The 16989-nt window shown below is 41.9% G+C and overlaps 1 protein-coding gene across 3 annotated transcripts in view; it reads right to left on the minus strand.

The window, feature by feature from the left end:
* Positions 1–16989, minus strand: part of RIPOR2 (RHO family interacting cell polarization regulator 2) — a 107643-nt gene that overhangs the window by 15522 nt on the left and 75132 nt on the right. For all 3 annotated transcript variants that reach the window (XM_064658433.1, XM_064658443.1, XM_064658454.1), the window contains exons 5-13: positions 16873–16896; positions 15660–15713; positions 13272–13421; positions 12257–12320; positions 8175–8218; positions 6770–6895; positions 5233–5381; positions 4074–4203; positions 1399–2088 (exon numbers count right to left, since the gene is read on the minus strand). In XM_064658433.1, the coding sequence (XP_064514503.1) occupies positions 1399–2088; positions 4074–4203; positions 5233–5381; positions 6770–6895; positions 8175–8218; positions 12257–12320; positions 13272–13421; positions 15660–15713; positions 16873–16896 (1431 nt within the window). The remainder of the gene's footprint in view (positions 1–1398; positions 2089–4073; positions 4204–5232; positions 5382–6769; positions 6896–8174; positions 8219–12256; positions 12321–13271; positions 13422–15659; positions 15714–16872; positions 16897–16989) is intronic.

A 16989-nucleotide genomic window follows, 5' to 3' on the forward strand; every position in this document is an offset into this window, starting at 1 on the left:
CAAAAGCAAACAGCAACATGTGGGCTTCTCCTTTTCTCTATATGGCCAAGAGAGATTTCTTCTGCCACAGCTCAACCTTTTTTCATGGGGAGCCCAGCACGGTTGCTGGTGATGCTGAATGTCAGTCTGCAAGCTGAACAATAGGCGGCAAACACACTTTAACAGATCTGGAAGAGGCGTCCATCCCAAGTGTGCATGAATCCTGTCTGCATACATCCGTCCTCACTGCCCCCCATCCCATATCCATCCGTTTGTCATTTCTGATCGAAGGAGTCTAAAGAAACAGTCTCCATTGTCCCTCTGCTGTTTGGATAGTTGACCTCTTTGTATAGGCTGCAGAGCAGCCATGAAGTTAGAAAGTGATAGTAATGGTACCTTTGTCTGCTTGAACCTCCTTGGGAAATAAATAATGCATGAACAGGGGCTGCAGGCTGTCAAAAAAAGCACTCAACTTGGGAAAGTACCATGTGGCTTTGAATATCAATGGAAATAAGGAGGTTACAGAGTTTCTTTGTAAAAAGGTAATGGAGAAGAATAAATGTTTCCCTCCTTCCTCTTCAACCATGTTTTTTGAATGATGAGGCTTAAATAACTCTCAGAGCAAGTTGCATATGAATATGAAGCATTTGAAATGATTATTTCCCATATAATACTCTTTGCACAGTAATGCATCATGAGTTATTATTCATGGGGGAGATATGAGTCACAGTGATCCATTGTAAACATATCAACAACACACATGCAAATCCCTTTTCTTCTGATTTTCAGCATTTTTGTCCATCTTGGTGTAATGATAGGATATCTTTCATTATAAAAATGGATGGGGGAAAAAGGAAAAGGCTTGGAAGAAGTGTAGGTGATGTGGGGATGGCAAGCTTCAGTGAGACTTGTTCTTTTAAATCCCTTTGGCAATTTAGAAAATTCAGCTTCTATGGCTACAAGGCCTGATCCTCAGCTGGTACAGTTTTGCACAGCTCCGTGGAGTTCAGGGGTAATATGCTAATGTGCACCCACTGAGGCTGTGACTCATAGATTTCAAAGGCAGGTGCCTGGCTATATTTGATCTCCAGTATGGCACAAGCAATGGGTTCACAAGTGGATTCTTCAGAGAAGGGTATAATTTAATGATACCTCTGCCACAGCACCTTTTTCTCTTTCCCCCAAGTTTTGATAAAAGATCCATTGCTTGAGGATACAAGGCTATGATAAGCACATCATTGCCAACAGAAGTTTAAAAATGCAATACTGTGAAAGGATGTTCCAAGTAGGAGCAAGCCTACTGCTACTAGGGGAATTTTACTATTCTCCAAAAAGCCTACTTTGATGTTTGCGAGTCAGGGGAGGAGATTCTACTGCTCAGATTTTCTTTAGGGTAGTATTTTCTGAAAATGTACTCACTTTTAGGATGTCATCTAGATGCATCACTTCTTGGTCCAGGTCCTGAAACTCTTTATACTGCTCTTTATGTGGCTCAAGAGCTAAGAGAAGCCCTTGCAAGGCTTCTTCAATGCTTCCATCAAGATAAGATTTATATCCTTCTGATTCCCCACTAATTGACCCCTCACATGTCAGCCTCTCTGGAGTCAGGGGTGTCTCTGCTGATGTAAGCCTTTTAACCAACTGCTTTGTGATGTTGCCTTCATAGGTATCCAGCTCCACAGGCTTGAGCTCTGAAACTTCATCCGTGTCCTGCAGGAGAGACACCGGGACACTTGTTTCTATAAAGACATGATCGCTTCCAGCATCAGAGGTTTTTTGGCAAACTTCAGGAGCTGCCCTTGGCATGGTCTTGTTCTCAGCCACTGCTACCTCTCCCTGGGATGGCAGGTCCTTTGGCTCAGCAACAGAGTCTCTGCGAGAGTCACTGCTGCTACAGTCTAGGCTTGAGCTCTTGGAGGACTCCAGAGCTTGGTGCTGGGTGGGCATCGCACTGATGTCAGGGCTGGAGCTGACATGTGCAGAAGAGGACTCCGCTGAGTTGGCAGGGGGCACGGAGTCTTCATAAGGCAGGTCACCAAAAGTGAAGGAAAGAGGCCGCTTCTCGGTGGTCACTGTTCCATTTTCAAAGACATCATCTGGCAAATTCGACTAAAAAGATAACAGAGAGAAAATGTTTTTCATGCAGCATTGGAAAGAAGAAAAAAATTAAGCATGTGCCCTTGAAAGAAAAAGGCAAGCAAAAAGATTAAATAGGCATTCAAGATTGAGAGATAGGAAAAATGTTTCAAATCCAACTTCTGCTTTCATCTGGCATGGTTCCTCATTTCATCAGGAAAACTGCTGGAAAACCTGGGCTTAGCATCTCTCTGTTAAGCAGAGAGCTCTAGGAGATAAGCCCCAGAAGAGAGACACGAATTCCACTCGCCCTACTAGATTTCCTCAGACAGCATTTCTAGTGCACTCCTCTGGTTCCTGAAGCATGGCTCTTTTTGTACTTAAGCCATCTTGTCTGCATTTTTCTATCCATTATAGATTTCTGTTCTGTTTTCTGACTTCTAAAGTGGCAATCCCTAAACTGTAACAGTTTGCTCCAGAAGTTTATCTAGTGTCATGGTGTTTTAATGGTGATACTACTGTGCAATTTCTTTTCTGTTGAAAGTATGCTCTGCCTGTGGCAGAAAGTATTCTCTGTAAGAATTGTTGAACCAGAGTTATACAGGAGTCACATCCAATGTGAGTTTCTTCTGAAATGAAGCAGCAAAATTGTGTAGTGGTGTATTGAGCAGGACATCGATCATTTAAGAAGCAAAACCAGCCTATACAGATTCCAGAACAATCACAGCATATATATATATATGTTCATTTTGACTGACCTACGGAGAAAAATCATCTGCCTATCTGACCTACAGAGCTTCCTCTGTTATGTGGCTAACTCATGGAAATTCACAGCATAGATGGAAAGCAACTACTATTTTGCTGACAATTTGCTGGAAAGAACTGTAGGCATTCACATGTTGTTAAGCTGCAAAAGCTTAAAATGTCCAAAACTTGCATCTTTTTTTTCCAGTACTATTAGTAGCTTTTTTTCCCCTAAACATAATTACATTCAAAGATTTATTTCTTCTTTCCCTTGACATGGGTATGTTTTTAGCATCTGAAAGTCATGTTACTAGGCAAATGTATAGCAGGTAATTTTTAAGAACACTGTTGGCTTGTATTCCTGCCCTGCTCTCTGCCCACAGATAGTTGACTTCTGATCATTATCTCTGTAGAAACCAAGAGGAATTTGATTGAATGTGAGCTGCATGGGCTGACAGTTATGTCCTCCCCTCTAATCAGTCAGCAAAATGAGTGAGTTGCAACGGAGAGCAACGCACGAAGCATGCGTGGGAATGGAGATGCCACATAGAGACTGAAAAAATCCTTCACCAAACAAAAAACAAGACTCACATATAGCTCTAGCCCTGCTTTTGGGCTTAGCCTGAGCGATGGCAGGTCACTAAAAGAGCGACTGCGACGAAGCTTGTCAAAGAAAGTGTCCTGCAGAGCATCTAAGATTGTCAACTTTGGCCTGTCTTGCAGAGGATGCAGCCATTTCTTCAACAGTTAAAGCAAAGAGGGTGTGAGGAAGGGCAAGTTAAATGAATGCTTTGTAGCAGTGTATTAAGTTACAGGCATGGGATGCAGCACTTGTAAAATTAATCTCTGTACAGATGGCCTGATTAGGCATTCAGAATTCAATTCATGCAAAATGTAGGAGTACCCTGTGAATATCTTTGGTATAGGGGCAAATTTTATCACAGGATACTTAAAAATACTTGTGCTATAATGGTTGTTTAACTACTGTTACAAAATGAAAACACATTTTATAAAGATTAATCAAGTATTATAGCAGTCAGGCAAGAAGAAGAGGTATGCAATAATTGGCCACATAGTTTCAAAGATGCTAGGATCACAGTCACCTTCTTTTAGGATTAGCAGCTAGGAATGCACTTGATTTATAAGCATTTATAAGGGTAACCTGCTGGAACCAGGGAAGAAAAGCTTAGATGTGTAAAGCAATGAAGTGTTTGCAGTGTTTGAACTGCTCTAGGGCTTCTCATTACATAAACATGAAGCTGAACAGAGCTTACAAAGAATGAGTGCTCCTTGAAGGTTGGTGTTTCAGGAGTGCCTTGGCTGTACATGGACATTCTCCTCTGGAGAGCAGAAGCCTTGCTCACATTTCCTGTGGATGGGGTCAAATCTTCAACATCAAAGGGGCTATGGGCACACAAGCAGAAGAAAAAAAAAGGTTGTTAGGCTGAGCGAGAAGGTCTTTCAGGTCCATAGAAAGGCTTTTTGAAAAGGTGGCTTATTAGCACATCAAAACCCAGAGGTATAGCAAGTTTTTTTAACAGAAGTGTTTAAAAAAAATGTTGTTAATTAGACAGCAGTCTCAGAAGTGTGGTTCTCAGTTCCGATAAAAGCATTCACTCAGAAATCATTTGTGTGTAGTCTGATGTTATTCTTCTCACATGAAAAGTATTCTTGGATTTGAGTTGCCAAGTGTCACACATACTAATGAGAAAGGTGCTCTACTATTAATAGAACTGTTGCATTATAAAGGAAACCAGGAGCTGTTATTGTTGACTTCATGTTTATTGCATTACAAGAAACAGCGTACATGATTGTAAAAGTTAAATGCATCAACACTTCTTCAGTGACATTTACCTATTTCATTAAAATGCAGTGAGAACTGGGTTTGGATCCTAATGCCATCAACTCACCAATATGGATAGAGATCGCTAGGAGGTTTCCCGCCACCCTTGTTGTTGTATAAAGCCCTTAGAAGCCAGCTTTTAAAGATGGGCCAACTTCTGAACTTCACTATGCTAGCATAAATCCATAAATCCAACACAGATTTTTAGACTAATATTAAAAAAGATCAATGAATATATGAACACACAGTTATGACCCCTTTTTAATTTTGGGGAAGAAGTATAAGCCTTAGGAAATTCTGAGATCTCTTGTCACTATTTGTTTCCCACGCCTCATAACGACAGTAGTTACCATGCCTAATTTAACAGCTGAAACTAGGCACAACTCCCTTTGCCACAGGTAACACAGGCAACCTGTGGCTGACTATGAACTATTTCTCATACACCAAACTTGGGCCACAATTCTTTCCCAGTCTGCCTCAGGAGGGAGCAAAATGGAGAGAACAGCACACATGAATGGACATTTTCCTCTTTGGCTGAGGTTTTACAGCTGATTGATTGACCGATTGATTGAGCAACCAGTTCTACTTACTACCAGGTGATTTCAAGGTTCAGCTTTACTGTGCCAAGGTCATTGATGTCTACTGCAACCACCTGAGGCCGAGCTGCAAAGAGATCTTTTGTCTCACAGGTTACACTTCCCACAAGGATATGAGTAGCAAGTCCTTTAACTTCTGTGACCTGTAAGAGACAAAACCAGGACATGTAATATCATACATGGCATTGGAATCCTTAATCACAAGGCAATAGTTTTGATTTTCTGGCCTGGACTCCTTGCTAAAAGGCTTCTAAAATATGATTATGTCTGTTGCATGACTTAAGGGAAAAGTTGGGGTTTGGTTTTTTTTCTTTTAATTAATTCATAGTTGAATATGATCATGATTCTATAGTTTTCTTTATGTTTCTTTATGGGTGTCAGAAGAGAACAACCATTCTGGCTCAGACTAAGGGGCTATCCAATCTTGTATTTGATCTTTTGCAGTAACCATAAGCAGAGCCTGAGGGAAGAATGAGAACAAGGAGAGCATATAGTCTCTCAGAAGCTGAAAATTTTCCTGACTGGGAATCTCCTGATATGATTTGCCCTCTTAATAATTCCCAAGGCAGCTCTCTTCCCGGTATTCATCTCTTGTAACTCTGAAGTCATGTAATTGTTTACAACAATGCTGGCCTTTTGTGAAGACTTCCACAGATTCAGTGGTGAGGAGCTACATCCATATATGTTGTTATAGTAAGAGTACAGTGCTATTCATAATTAAAGATACACTTGCCTAAAAATTCAGAGCAACAGTTACATATGCAGCTCCTACACAAACCAGCTTTTGGCTGTTTGCTTTAAAGTCAGTTCTTGAGCCTTTTATGTGAAAGTGTTTGGAGAGAATCCAAAAAGGGGAGAGAATATACACATTAACCTTAATAATACTGGGACTCTTGTGCACTATCAGAACAGGTTCTCTCCTAACCACCCGTGTTGTTAAACTGGGGAGAGTGACTCACCTTGTGTCACAACTTGCCTTTCTATGAAAACCTACAGTCTCACACATTTGGAATTATTTTGTTGGGGGTTTTGTAATCATGTGCATTTTTTTCATAAAGTCTTTGCAGTGTCTAAGTAGGCCATTTCCCATAAGACTTTCAAGGCACTCCTCTGTTTAAGCTGCCTAACCAGGGTCACCTGGAATAGTTTTTAGCAGCAATTTCTAGACAGGGGTCAGAGAATGGGTATCTCTAGGTTAGAGGCTTGTTGGAAGGAAAGCATATGGACTTTCAGCTAGGAGAAAAGTGTGTTGGGAGGCCAGAGGCAACGAAGGGATGGAGCAGTGGCAGAACTGCTCCCAAACTCCAGTCTGGGAGGAGAATCTCTACCACGGCACTGACAAACTGATTTGACTTGTATCAAAACTGAACAATACTGTAGCACTTCACTTCAGTAGGTGTGTCAGAAATACTAATGATGGCTCATTTCTAAAGAGTTAAATGATCTGCTTCTTTGTTTTTGCTGAAGGTGCATGAAAATACAGGATCTTGACTGCTGCCTTGCTTGCAGGCAAAGAAGTCAGCATACATACCTTAATGGAGATCAGTCCGACAATGAGAGGGAGGAAAACCATTTCTTCTCCATCCCAGCTTTGCTTGCCATTCACTTCTATTTTCCCTTTCAGTTTCCATCGCTGGCGACCGTAACGCATGAAAATCTAAAACAGAAAAATTCTCTTGTTTTCTTGAGAAATCTGCTCTCACAAAGCACTAATATCACAAACAAAACTGGGGAAAGAGGGTCTGAAAAAGGTTGGAAGAGTTAGTGGCGTAGGTGCTGCCGTTCTGCTTCCCGTCGAGTCAGAGGAAAAAGCCTGTCTCTCAGTTCTCCTAGTTGCTCCCTTTGGTAGTGTACCCTCACTCAAGCTTTCCCCTTCATGTAACTAGATGACTCATAACAAAGCTGCAAGATATTTAACTCTATTTATAGGGAAAGTGGCAAGGGAAGGGAGATTTGTGAGGGCGGGATGAAAGCTCCCATGGTCTTTCCTAATGTCTACAACTGGCCGGATCACCTGTCTTCCCAGGCAGGAGAGAAGGTAGATGAGCTTTTGGCCATTTCCCATCAGATGCCTCCCTACCTGCAATTTTTTGGCTGGCTGGTGATGGAAATGAATGATACCCACAGTGCAGTAACATAAGAGCAGCAAGCCACTTTGGGCTGAAGGGCTGGTTGGGAGAGACCTGCTAACCAGCCCCACAGAGGAAGCACATGCTGTTGCAGGCGTAAGAGCAGCAGAAGACATTCATCACAGGGAACGAGAGTGGCAACAAATGAATCTATGATCAAGACAGCTGGGAAGTACTAGTTTGGGGGATCCATTACCAAGCCACTGTAAATTTCTTCAGAGCTAGTTCTGTTCTGGACAGAGTGGGAGGCTTTTATTTTAATCCATCTCTAACTAACCTGCTCCTGATGTTCTCTACTGAAACATTGCAGTGACCGCAGATTGTGACACAGCCTTACAGCAGGTAATATCTGGGTCTCAGGAAATGGTTATTCAATGTCTTTCTGCTACTCTGCTTTATGATGAAGTAGAGCCTAAGCATCCACTAAAGGATGCTTACAAGAATGTTTTCAGTTTTTTCTACATGCATGAGATGGGGCTTAGGCTTTCTTCCTGGGGAATTAGAAATGTTTGTCAGAAATATGATTTTTAAAAGTTAAAAAAAAAAAAAAAAAGCTCGTAGTTCTTTGAATAGCCATCACCCAGTGCTCTGAATATAATTTCCAGGTCTTCAGACAGATGCCCTGACAAAAACAGACATACAGAGAACTGCAAGGTTTTTTCAGAGCACATATATGAAAAATAACAGCTGTTAGTTGGTGTGCTGATATGAAAAGGTTTTATTCATCACAATGTAAAAAGCAGCATAAATCTGCCTTCCTTTTGATTCTTTTGCTATTAAGTACGTGATAAACCAAAGCAGACATACCTCGTATTGATCTCCCGGGCAGAGCCGAGCGAAGCCAGCCAGACCTGAGAAGGAAAGAGAGGGAGAGGCTGTGGGAGGGCCTGGGCTGCCAAGCACAGCTGTACCCAGGAATGGGGTGCAGTGGAGTGCCCAGGGCCACCACTGCCATACTTGGACAGAAGAGATCAGCTGCCCCCTGCAGCCCCCAGCTGTTGATTATATCCCCCCTCTTAGTGCTGCCTTCGCACCCTCCAAACCGGGACAGCCTCTCCATCTTAATTTTCTATTTTCTTTTTTATTTAGTATAAAATTCACTGGGCTGTGGTTTCTTGTGTATGGAAGATTTATACTTTCCAACTTTTTTTGCTTCAAGAGCTCAGTTTCCTTTTATATAGTAATTATAGAAAAAGAACAGATTCCTGATGTCATGTACCTTCAGAAACTCAGCTCAAAGCTCTTACTATCATGAGTGTAGGCGAGCTGTGGATCACCATGTAGTGCTTGCTGCTTAACACTAATCTGACCAAGTTACACACTTCAACACAGATTCCTTTTTTAGTGCATCTTCATAGAGACACAGCAAGTGAGAGGGGCTCCTCCTGCTTGGCATTTCCATAACATTATTATTCTCATAACAGCTTTCAATAGTAAGTGCATCACATATCATGACTGACATCTGTAATATGAGATTTATCCCATTTTTCTGCATAGGGGGACAAAGAGCACAGCAAAGCACTTGTGATATATGTTTGCTTTTGGTATTTTGGGGTGATTTTTAACGTAGGACATGATGATTCTGTTTCTGTATTGGCACCATGCATATGAAATGAAAGTTTTCTGAGGGACCACGCTGAAATCCTAGGGAAGTTACCATCCCTCTCCTGGCCTGCTGACCTGCTCTTCTGCGGGATTTAACTGGTTGTTTTTCTCAGAGAAGGAACCTCTCCTTTCTCACAAATCCCCTCAGTAGGTAGCTATTGCACTTGTTTTGGTATAAAAATTTACCCAGCTTTGCCTGGGTGAACCTGAACTATGCTCTAGTGTTGCAGTGCCCAAAGAAACCACCTTGAGGACACGTACAAAGCCTGTGGTAGAGAAAGGAATGAAAACAAAGCTGCTGGGGCTTTTGGGCTGCATTTATCCTAAAATGCCATGAGTGAACATACATGGGTATGTTAAAATCAAGGCAAGTACGAGGAACCCTAGTGTTGTCTTTACTTTTTGATGAATTAGTCCTGCTAGCTGGACTGTAGAAGCAACTAGATCCCTGCATTCAGTCATGGACTGTCCCTGTGATCTGCTTATCCACCTCTTCCATTTCTTTGACCAGAAAACAGTTTTCTTCGCTCATCTTACTGTGTAGCAGAACAGAGAGGCCCCCGCACGGAGCTCATATTACCAATTCCTTCCTAATTTATTTACTGTTTATAAATAATTTAAGATTACTAGCACTCCACTACTGCTTCTCTCTCCCTAGGCATGCTTTTATAAGTGAATTTGATCTCTGCTGGGACCCATCTCCAAAAGTATCTGAGGAAAATAAAAGGTCCTTTCTTTGCCCAGTGGATGGGGTGGGAGGGTGAGGAAACAGCTTAAAACTCCTTATGGATGTTCTCTGAAGTCAAGGTCTTGAAAAGTGACTTGCCCAACCAGGCTGGCCAAAAACTTTCAGCCTGATGAAGAGGGGGCTTAGTGCTGACTTGACAACAGCTTTTTGGTGACTGAATGGCTTATGGGGAGTAAACAAATATTAGGAACCAATGGCCCTATCATACACTTTCAAATATCATACCTTTGTAAAAGCACTGGGCTTGTAAATGCAGACAGAATGGGAGATAGCTCCCCAGTGTGTCAGCATAAGTAATTAGGGGACAGGGCCAGTATGTGGCTGTGAAAAGGTGACAGGGCCACCTGCCCTTCATGCAGCAAGTACAGCTCTGCTGGTGTGCAGGATGCTGGACTCATGGACTGGGGTTGCTGGTGCTGGGCTCCCTGTTACAGAGCCCTCCATGTGTCAGGCCAGCATACTGCTCTTCCTGTGTGAAACAGGATGGGCATTCCACCTTCTGCTGTCCTGGCACTTCAAACAGGTATAGGGGCACTTCTTACATGTACAGGGGTGCTTTCCTGTACATCACAACAGGACACCTGATTCCATACAGGAATTTCCACATTGAGTTTCCCTGTTTAATTTCAATAACCAATTAATCCTGAGCAGTAATCCAAGCCTGCTGGCAAGTTTACTATCTTAATTTTGAAAAATGATTAGGCTTTTTTTTCTTTGAATATCAGTCATAAAAACACAGTGCAGCTCCCCTGCTTCCTGACAGCACTGTGTAGGTTGGCTTGCTTTCAGTGTAAGTGACAGAGGGCACAAAATAAAAATAACTTTCACTGGAATGGCTAGGAACAGATAAGCTTTGGGGAGAGGAATGCTTTGATTTTAAATTAGATCCTAAAGTTAGCTGGATATGCTGCAGTATAACTTAAGGGGGAAACTTGCTGTGTGATCTGCAGGGTTTCGTGCGAGAGCTGTTGTGAGCCTTAACAATAGGAATGGGTCAATTGTCCTACTGAATTCCTATTCCTAGGGAAAACTATCTAGATAGAAATCTTAGATGCCCTAATTAGAGAATACTTAATGATATGCCATTTCTCTTTGCTGTTTTCTAATTTGGGCTTCTTTATGCTGTGCAAACTGTGTTCAGAAGCAGCTGCTGTTTGTGGTTTGTGCTCTGCTCCCCCACATGAGTGCAGTACCTGCCTTCTAGAGAGCCCTTGAGTTTTGCTGGAGGACTTGGGCATGCAAAAGAGAAGGGGCAAGACCTCTTCAGCCCAACCATTTATGACACTGTGGCACTTTCTGCAACATGTCCTGCTATCAGGAACTGTGCATTGCATTTATAGAAAATAAAGAAATGCTCCAAGGGACCTGACCTGATGCAATTCCCTTTATACATTCCATGACATTGTGTTTCCTTCAGCATGCCCATGCTGTGGTTCTGCTTTGGGTTTCTTTACAGAAATATCTGGCTCAGTTTTTGCGTGTCCATCTGTAACTTTACATCTATGTGTCTTTGACTGCCTTTTCAGCACTGAAGAGTGGGGGCTTTTCTCCTAGTGGAGCTAGGAGAAACTCCAACAGCTGCTGCATTTGTCTTCTCTAACATAAGAGCACAGAGTAGCTATTTTAACTTAATCTAAGATTAATCTTAATCTTATGCAGTGCAACCATGGGACACAACTGTGACAAGGCAGGCAGAATCAAAACCCTGTATGACATTTGTGAGCTCTAAAAGCTCCACCAGCAGTACTGTGGATGTTTTAAATGGTAAGATTTCAAGTGAAGAATTAAGAGTTCATGAATATTTAGATGCTGGTTTTGTTTTACAGAACTATTTTCATGCCAGTGATTGAAGATCCAAAAAAGATATCTCCCCACAATCTCTTCTTTAAGACATTGAGTCTTAAAGGGATAACAGCATTAGCAATACCCGATGATCCACTGGGGCTTCAGGTAGAACTGATTCCATTGTATTCAAACCCATAAAATCTCCTGTCATAAAGACAAGGAATAAAATGGAAAGGTAAATGCCACCATTGAGTTACCCAGGTAAACTACCCCCAGCTTTTTGGGTTTTTTACATTTGGTCGAAAATAATATTAGTCACAATTAGCAAAAGTAAAGGACTTAGAAACAGCTGATGTCAAATTAAGAAAGTATTCTGAACTTCAGCTCCATGGAATTTCATGGAATTTCCCAGTCATCTTCTTAAAGGATTACTGAAATAGAGGCAAAAAGTACATCAGCCTTCGAAACTGAATTGCTTTGGCTGTTGGGAGGAGTGGGAGGCAATTAGCCTAGAAAACAAGCAGCAGCATATCAGAAAGTCTCTTTGTAAGCTTTGGTGTTCCTGTGTCTGTGATCCTTTCCAGTGGACAAGGGCATAAGTTGGGGGTTTGAAGTCTCAGCAATGGATGCGTGCAGGGGAAACCACACCTGTCATAAATACATGTCACACAGCATGCGTTGATACTCTCACAAGTATGCAGCAACTGCTACTGCTTATGGGGAAAGAAGGGGAAGTTGAAAAGGCATTTACCTTTCATCTTGATGCAAAATTCGCCCAATAGATTTTCCAGCTCTGCTTCTATGGTACACATGTTCTGTGTTGGATAGGAGAACAGTGAGGTCAGACAAACTCTCTTTGGGCCTGGTTTTTTTTTCCTTTTTTAAGGTCTATTTGGAAGGATAGATTCTGTTATACAAACGAAAGATATTCTGCAATAAAATCAATCTCAGAGCTATCTTTGCTGTTAAGCTAGGTCTGACCCTAAAAATGGCAGCTGAGCTATGCTTGCTTGCACTGACACTGAATACAATCCCGTGCTCTTCTGCTGCTGCATACTAATCCTCCTGTTGGCAGAGGGAAGCTGTGGCCCTTGGAGCATAACCTGGTCATTGTCCTGGCCCTCTCCAGCTAGGACATGTGCCAGCAGCAGCTCCATGCCAAACTGGCTCCCAGCACGATTTAATCTCTCAAGAAATATGGACTACATTAAGAAAAAAGACTATGGGAGACGGGTATCGGACCCTTTCCAGTTTTTCCTTCAGATTTTGGAAGGTTGTCACAGCGTGACAGCATTGACAGTGTGGGATGTTTGCAACACTATTAGACTGTTGTCCTGTTGTTAATCTCCTGCCTGTTTAATAAAATAAATCTTGATCACAGCAAGTAAAACAGGTAGGATGCAGCACATGTCTGTATACACATAAGTTTCAATCCATCCCTAAATCTGCCGGTGGGAAGGAGCTAGTTGGAGTGTAAGTGGGTTTGGTGCAGATTTACACTTTTGTTCTTGTGCTGCAGTTCCCGGGTATAACCCAGCGCTCATAGAGCATAAACTGTTATTTCAAGCAACTCTTCAGGCCCATGTAACCTGTCTTTGTAAGTCATCATGTATTCACCTGAAGACAAACGAATAGTAATTATTCTTCTTCACTTGCTTTGCTTTTAATTCTTCTACGTGGATGAAACTCTCCCTGAAATCAGTGACGAAGTTCCCATGGCTTTCAAACACTGTGAGAGTAAAAAGAATAAACCGATGAGGATGTACCTCTGTGTACTCCTTGTAGCTCCTGTTGATTTCTGTTAAACTCTCTCGAGCTGCTTTGCTGGCAGGAGACATCGCAAAGGCTTGCTTCATTTTGCTGGCACCATCACAGAGACGCTTTTGGATACAATAGGCTTCATAAAGCTCATCCACCTAGCGGGAACAAGGAAAGTGCATTAAAAAAAAAAAAGAAGCATAAAACCCAGCAGAATAAAGCCAATGCAATGAAGTAATTTGCACTAAAAGGAAACTCAGCCAAACCGTTAGATCCAATGGAGGGGCTGAGGAAATGAAGGTGTAATACTGTTTCAGTCTATGTGAAAGAAACACAAGATAAAAATAACTTCCACTGCAAAAGTCTCAATACAGCAACAGTAGATGTTGCCAGCAATTCACCTGCTTGCCCTGCATGCCTTTAAGTATTGCTACTCCTCATCTCCCACTCCGGTAGAGTACAATTGTGCTTCCTGTACAATTGTACGGGACAGCAGGCGTGCAAGCAAGCTTCTCAAATATCAGGGTGGGGAGAAGGACAGGAATGGAAGAAGCTGTCTCTTTTTTCTGCTTCTAATGTCCCTGCTAAAACAAGATGGTATTTTTTACCTAAAATAACCTTTTTCCCTTGTTATCTCTGACATCAAGAGATCACCCTGTGCGCCGTGACGCTTCTGTTCAGTAGTGGATTTTCATAGCAGCACTTCTCCCTGTGAAATCCAGCACCTTGGCTTCATCAATCTATGACTTTGTGTTGCTGCATTAGAGATGGACCTGATGTGACAATCCAGACATGTTCCAAATCCCATTTTCCAAGCCTGCTTAACCACTAACAAAAGTGCTGTTGCTGATTTGTTTGGAACAGGACTTGTCTTCCTGATGGCTTCAAAGCCTTAGGTTGATTTTTACAAGGCAATCTTGGATAGCCAGTGGCTGAAACCTCTGACTTGAGGGCACTCTAACCAAAACAGGGAATGCTTTGCAAAGTGAAAGAGTTCAGCAGAAGGTAATGGAGGCACACACAGTATTTTGCCATTTTGAAGTTATAAAAAGTTCTGCAGTCATACCCACTCTTATTTCTCTTGCAAGTCAGCAAGCTAAAAACAGCTACTATAAATAGCTATCACTTGGTATTTACTTCCGCCATCACAGTGGAGCATTAGCCTGGGATTGATATCCTGCTCCCACCCATGTGAGCATGGCTAGGACAGGCTCATCTGCTCTCCAAATATTTGGGATCTGCTGCTGTGCATCCCATTCTCCTCTCTTTCCTTCCTCTACAGAGCAGCAGCAGGTAGAGGACAGAAGGCATTCCTGTGGCCTTGAAAACATACTGCTAAAAAAGATCGTCTCTATCATTAGAAAGAAAGACATTTCTTCATCTGCCCAAGCGTATAAGCTTTAATACCACACAGCTCGGTTCCTTTTGTCTCTGTTGCTGTGGGTTACAGAAAGTGAACTAATGTACTCAGCAAGCTTGAGTAATACTGACCAGCATTACCTCTTGTGTGTGGAGCTTTTCAGTCTTATTATAAGCTGAGAAACCATTAGCTCTGAGCAGGGGCTGGAGTGGGAAGGACTTGAATGGAAATGTTCTTCAAGTACTAATTTTTGCCATTCATGTTGCCAGCAAGAGAGTAGGTGGCTTGGGGAACAAAATTTTAGTCTATCACCTTATGATTTATATTTTTATTTTCAGCTCCAAGAGTAAGAGAAGACTGAAGTGAAAAGGTTTGGATAGGTTGTCATAATTGGAGCACTTCAAGCTGTGCAAACGCTTTTCAAATGACTCTCAAAAGATATTTCATCTGTCAAAAATAATTCATTCCTTTGTCAGGCTCAGAAAAGTAACTAATTGCTAGCAGATATGTTTATAATAAGAGAATACATGCCATGGATTTTGTCCAGCTTTAAAACGTATTAGTGTAAATCATGAGTACCTCTACCGAATATTCTCACCGATATATTCAAATGGATGTGGGCCCCAAACCATGCAGCAAAAGAATTAGCAGTGAATCCAGGAATAAATCCAAACTAACTGCTGTGTGTGCTAGAGATAACTGCTGAATTAAATTACTTTCAGATGCAACTCTCTTTCTACCTATATGCATGCAGTGAGATAGATTTTTCCCAGCAAGTCTCCAACCCTGTGTTCTCTCTGTAGCTAAAAGCATGCAGGAGTGTCTCAGGGCATGGCTGGACCTTGGGGTTTACAAACCATGTGGAAACCCTTTCTTTGGCTCCAACCACCAGCCTATCATGGAAAAAATACCAGATCTGGGAGAGGTTTTGTCAAGACAGCCTCCTCAGTGCAGAGGGGTAGCAGGAGGCCAAGGGTTTGTTTTCCTAATAACATAGGAACAGATGCAGAAGCAAGATGATAGGAGAGCTCATTACCTTGCTAATGTGGAACTCCAGCCTTCTCATGTATCTTTCGACTGCTTTGATTTGCTGAAAGAAAGAAAAAGGCTGATGGTGAGGCACATTTAAATAAATCAGTAAGACACTGACAGGCTAGATCTGCTAGTCCCCATGGATCTGAGAAACTCCTCCTTAAAACGCACCAGACCACGAGTCTGGAATCAGTTGTCCCACCTTACTATTGTTAAGCTACTGCAGACAATGGAGCTCCCTGACTTCTATACCTAACATATATTTTTAAACAAAAAAGAGTTTTAGTTTGGTGGGATTTCTCTAGGTTTTTCTAATTATTAAAAAAAAAAAAAAAAAGAAAATTTAAAAAATCAGAGCTTTTTTTTTTAGCCTAAAAAATAATACTTTCAATACTCTGAAAACCTGTATTAAAATTGATCAGGTTCTGCATTTCAAAATCCATTCTCATCCTTAGCAAACTGGTTTTGACCATAAACCCAAGCTTGGCATTTTGACTGAAAAAAAAAAAAAGTCAGACTCGTTAAGGAAATATTTTTGAAAGTTTTCCTTTTCTCTCACCCAAATTTTCCTGCAGGGAAAAAATATTTTTGAAAATTTTCCTTTTCTCTCACCCAAATTTTCCCTCAGGGAAAAAATATTTTTGAAAATTTTCCTTTTCTCTCACCCAAATTTTCCTACAGGGAAAAAATATTTTCAATTTTTCCCTCCTCAGAAATGACAGAAGCAGGAACGAACTGGGGCCTGACCCAGCCCCCAGGCCCCACAGTGTGCCCTTGCCAGCCCCCATCCACCTGGAGCTGGCTGGGCAAGGTTGCACAAGGCAATGGATTTAAAGTCTATCAGATGACAGAAATAGGAGGTCTTACTCCTCCACTTCCTTCCTTCCCTGGCTAGGATCTGCCTCTTTCCCTGTGCCCATTTCAGAGCCAGTTTGACCCAGCAGTCCTCAGAAAAAAGGTCGATGGGGTACATTTGATGCCGGGTTAGTGAGCACAGCTGGCTGGTGGAGATACTGGGCAATATCAGAGCCCCTGGGAAGAGAAGGGGAGTAGGGCTTCTTCCTTTGAAAGTGCAAATAACCAGGTAACTTCTCCCTCAACAGTGTTGGTTGGCATGGCTGGTAGATCTGCCTGAGAGAGGTTTCCCATGCCAGCTATGTACACTGTATGGTTCCTAATATTTCCTTGCAAAACGAGTGTCAAAGGGAGTAACATACCTTATCTAAATCATACAGGACTCCCTGCAACAGAAAACAGGAAACTGTTATTAATTTTGCAACATCACAAAAAAGTAATGTTTGCCAGTCAATAGAAATCACAAACGACCATGGCTA

This window comes from Pseudopipra pipra, chromosome 1 (genome assembly GCF_036250125.1).
Source record: "Pseudopipra pipra isolate bDixPip1 chromosome 1, bDixPip1.hap1, whole genome shotgun sequence".
Classification (NCBI taxonomy): Eukaryota; Metazoa; Chordata; class Aves; order Passeriformes; family Pipridae; genus Pseudopipra; species Pseudopipra pipra.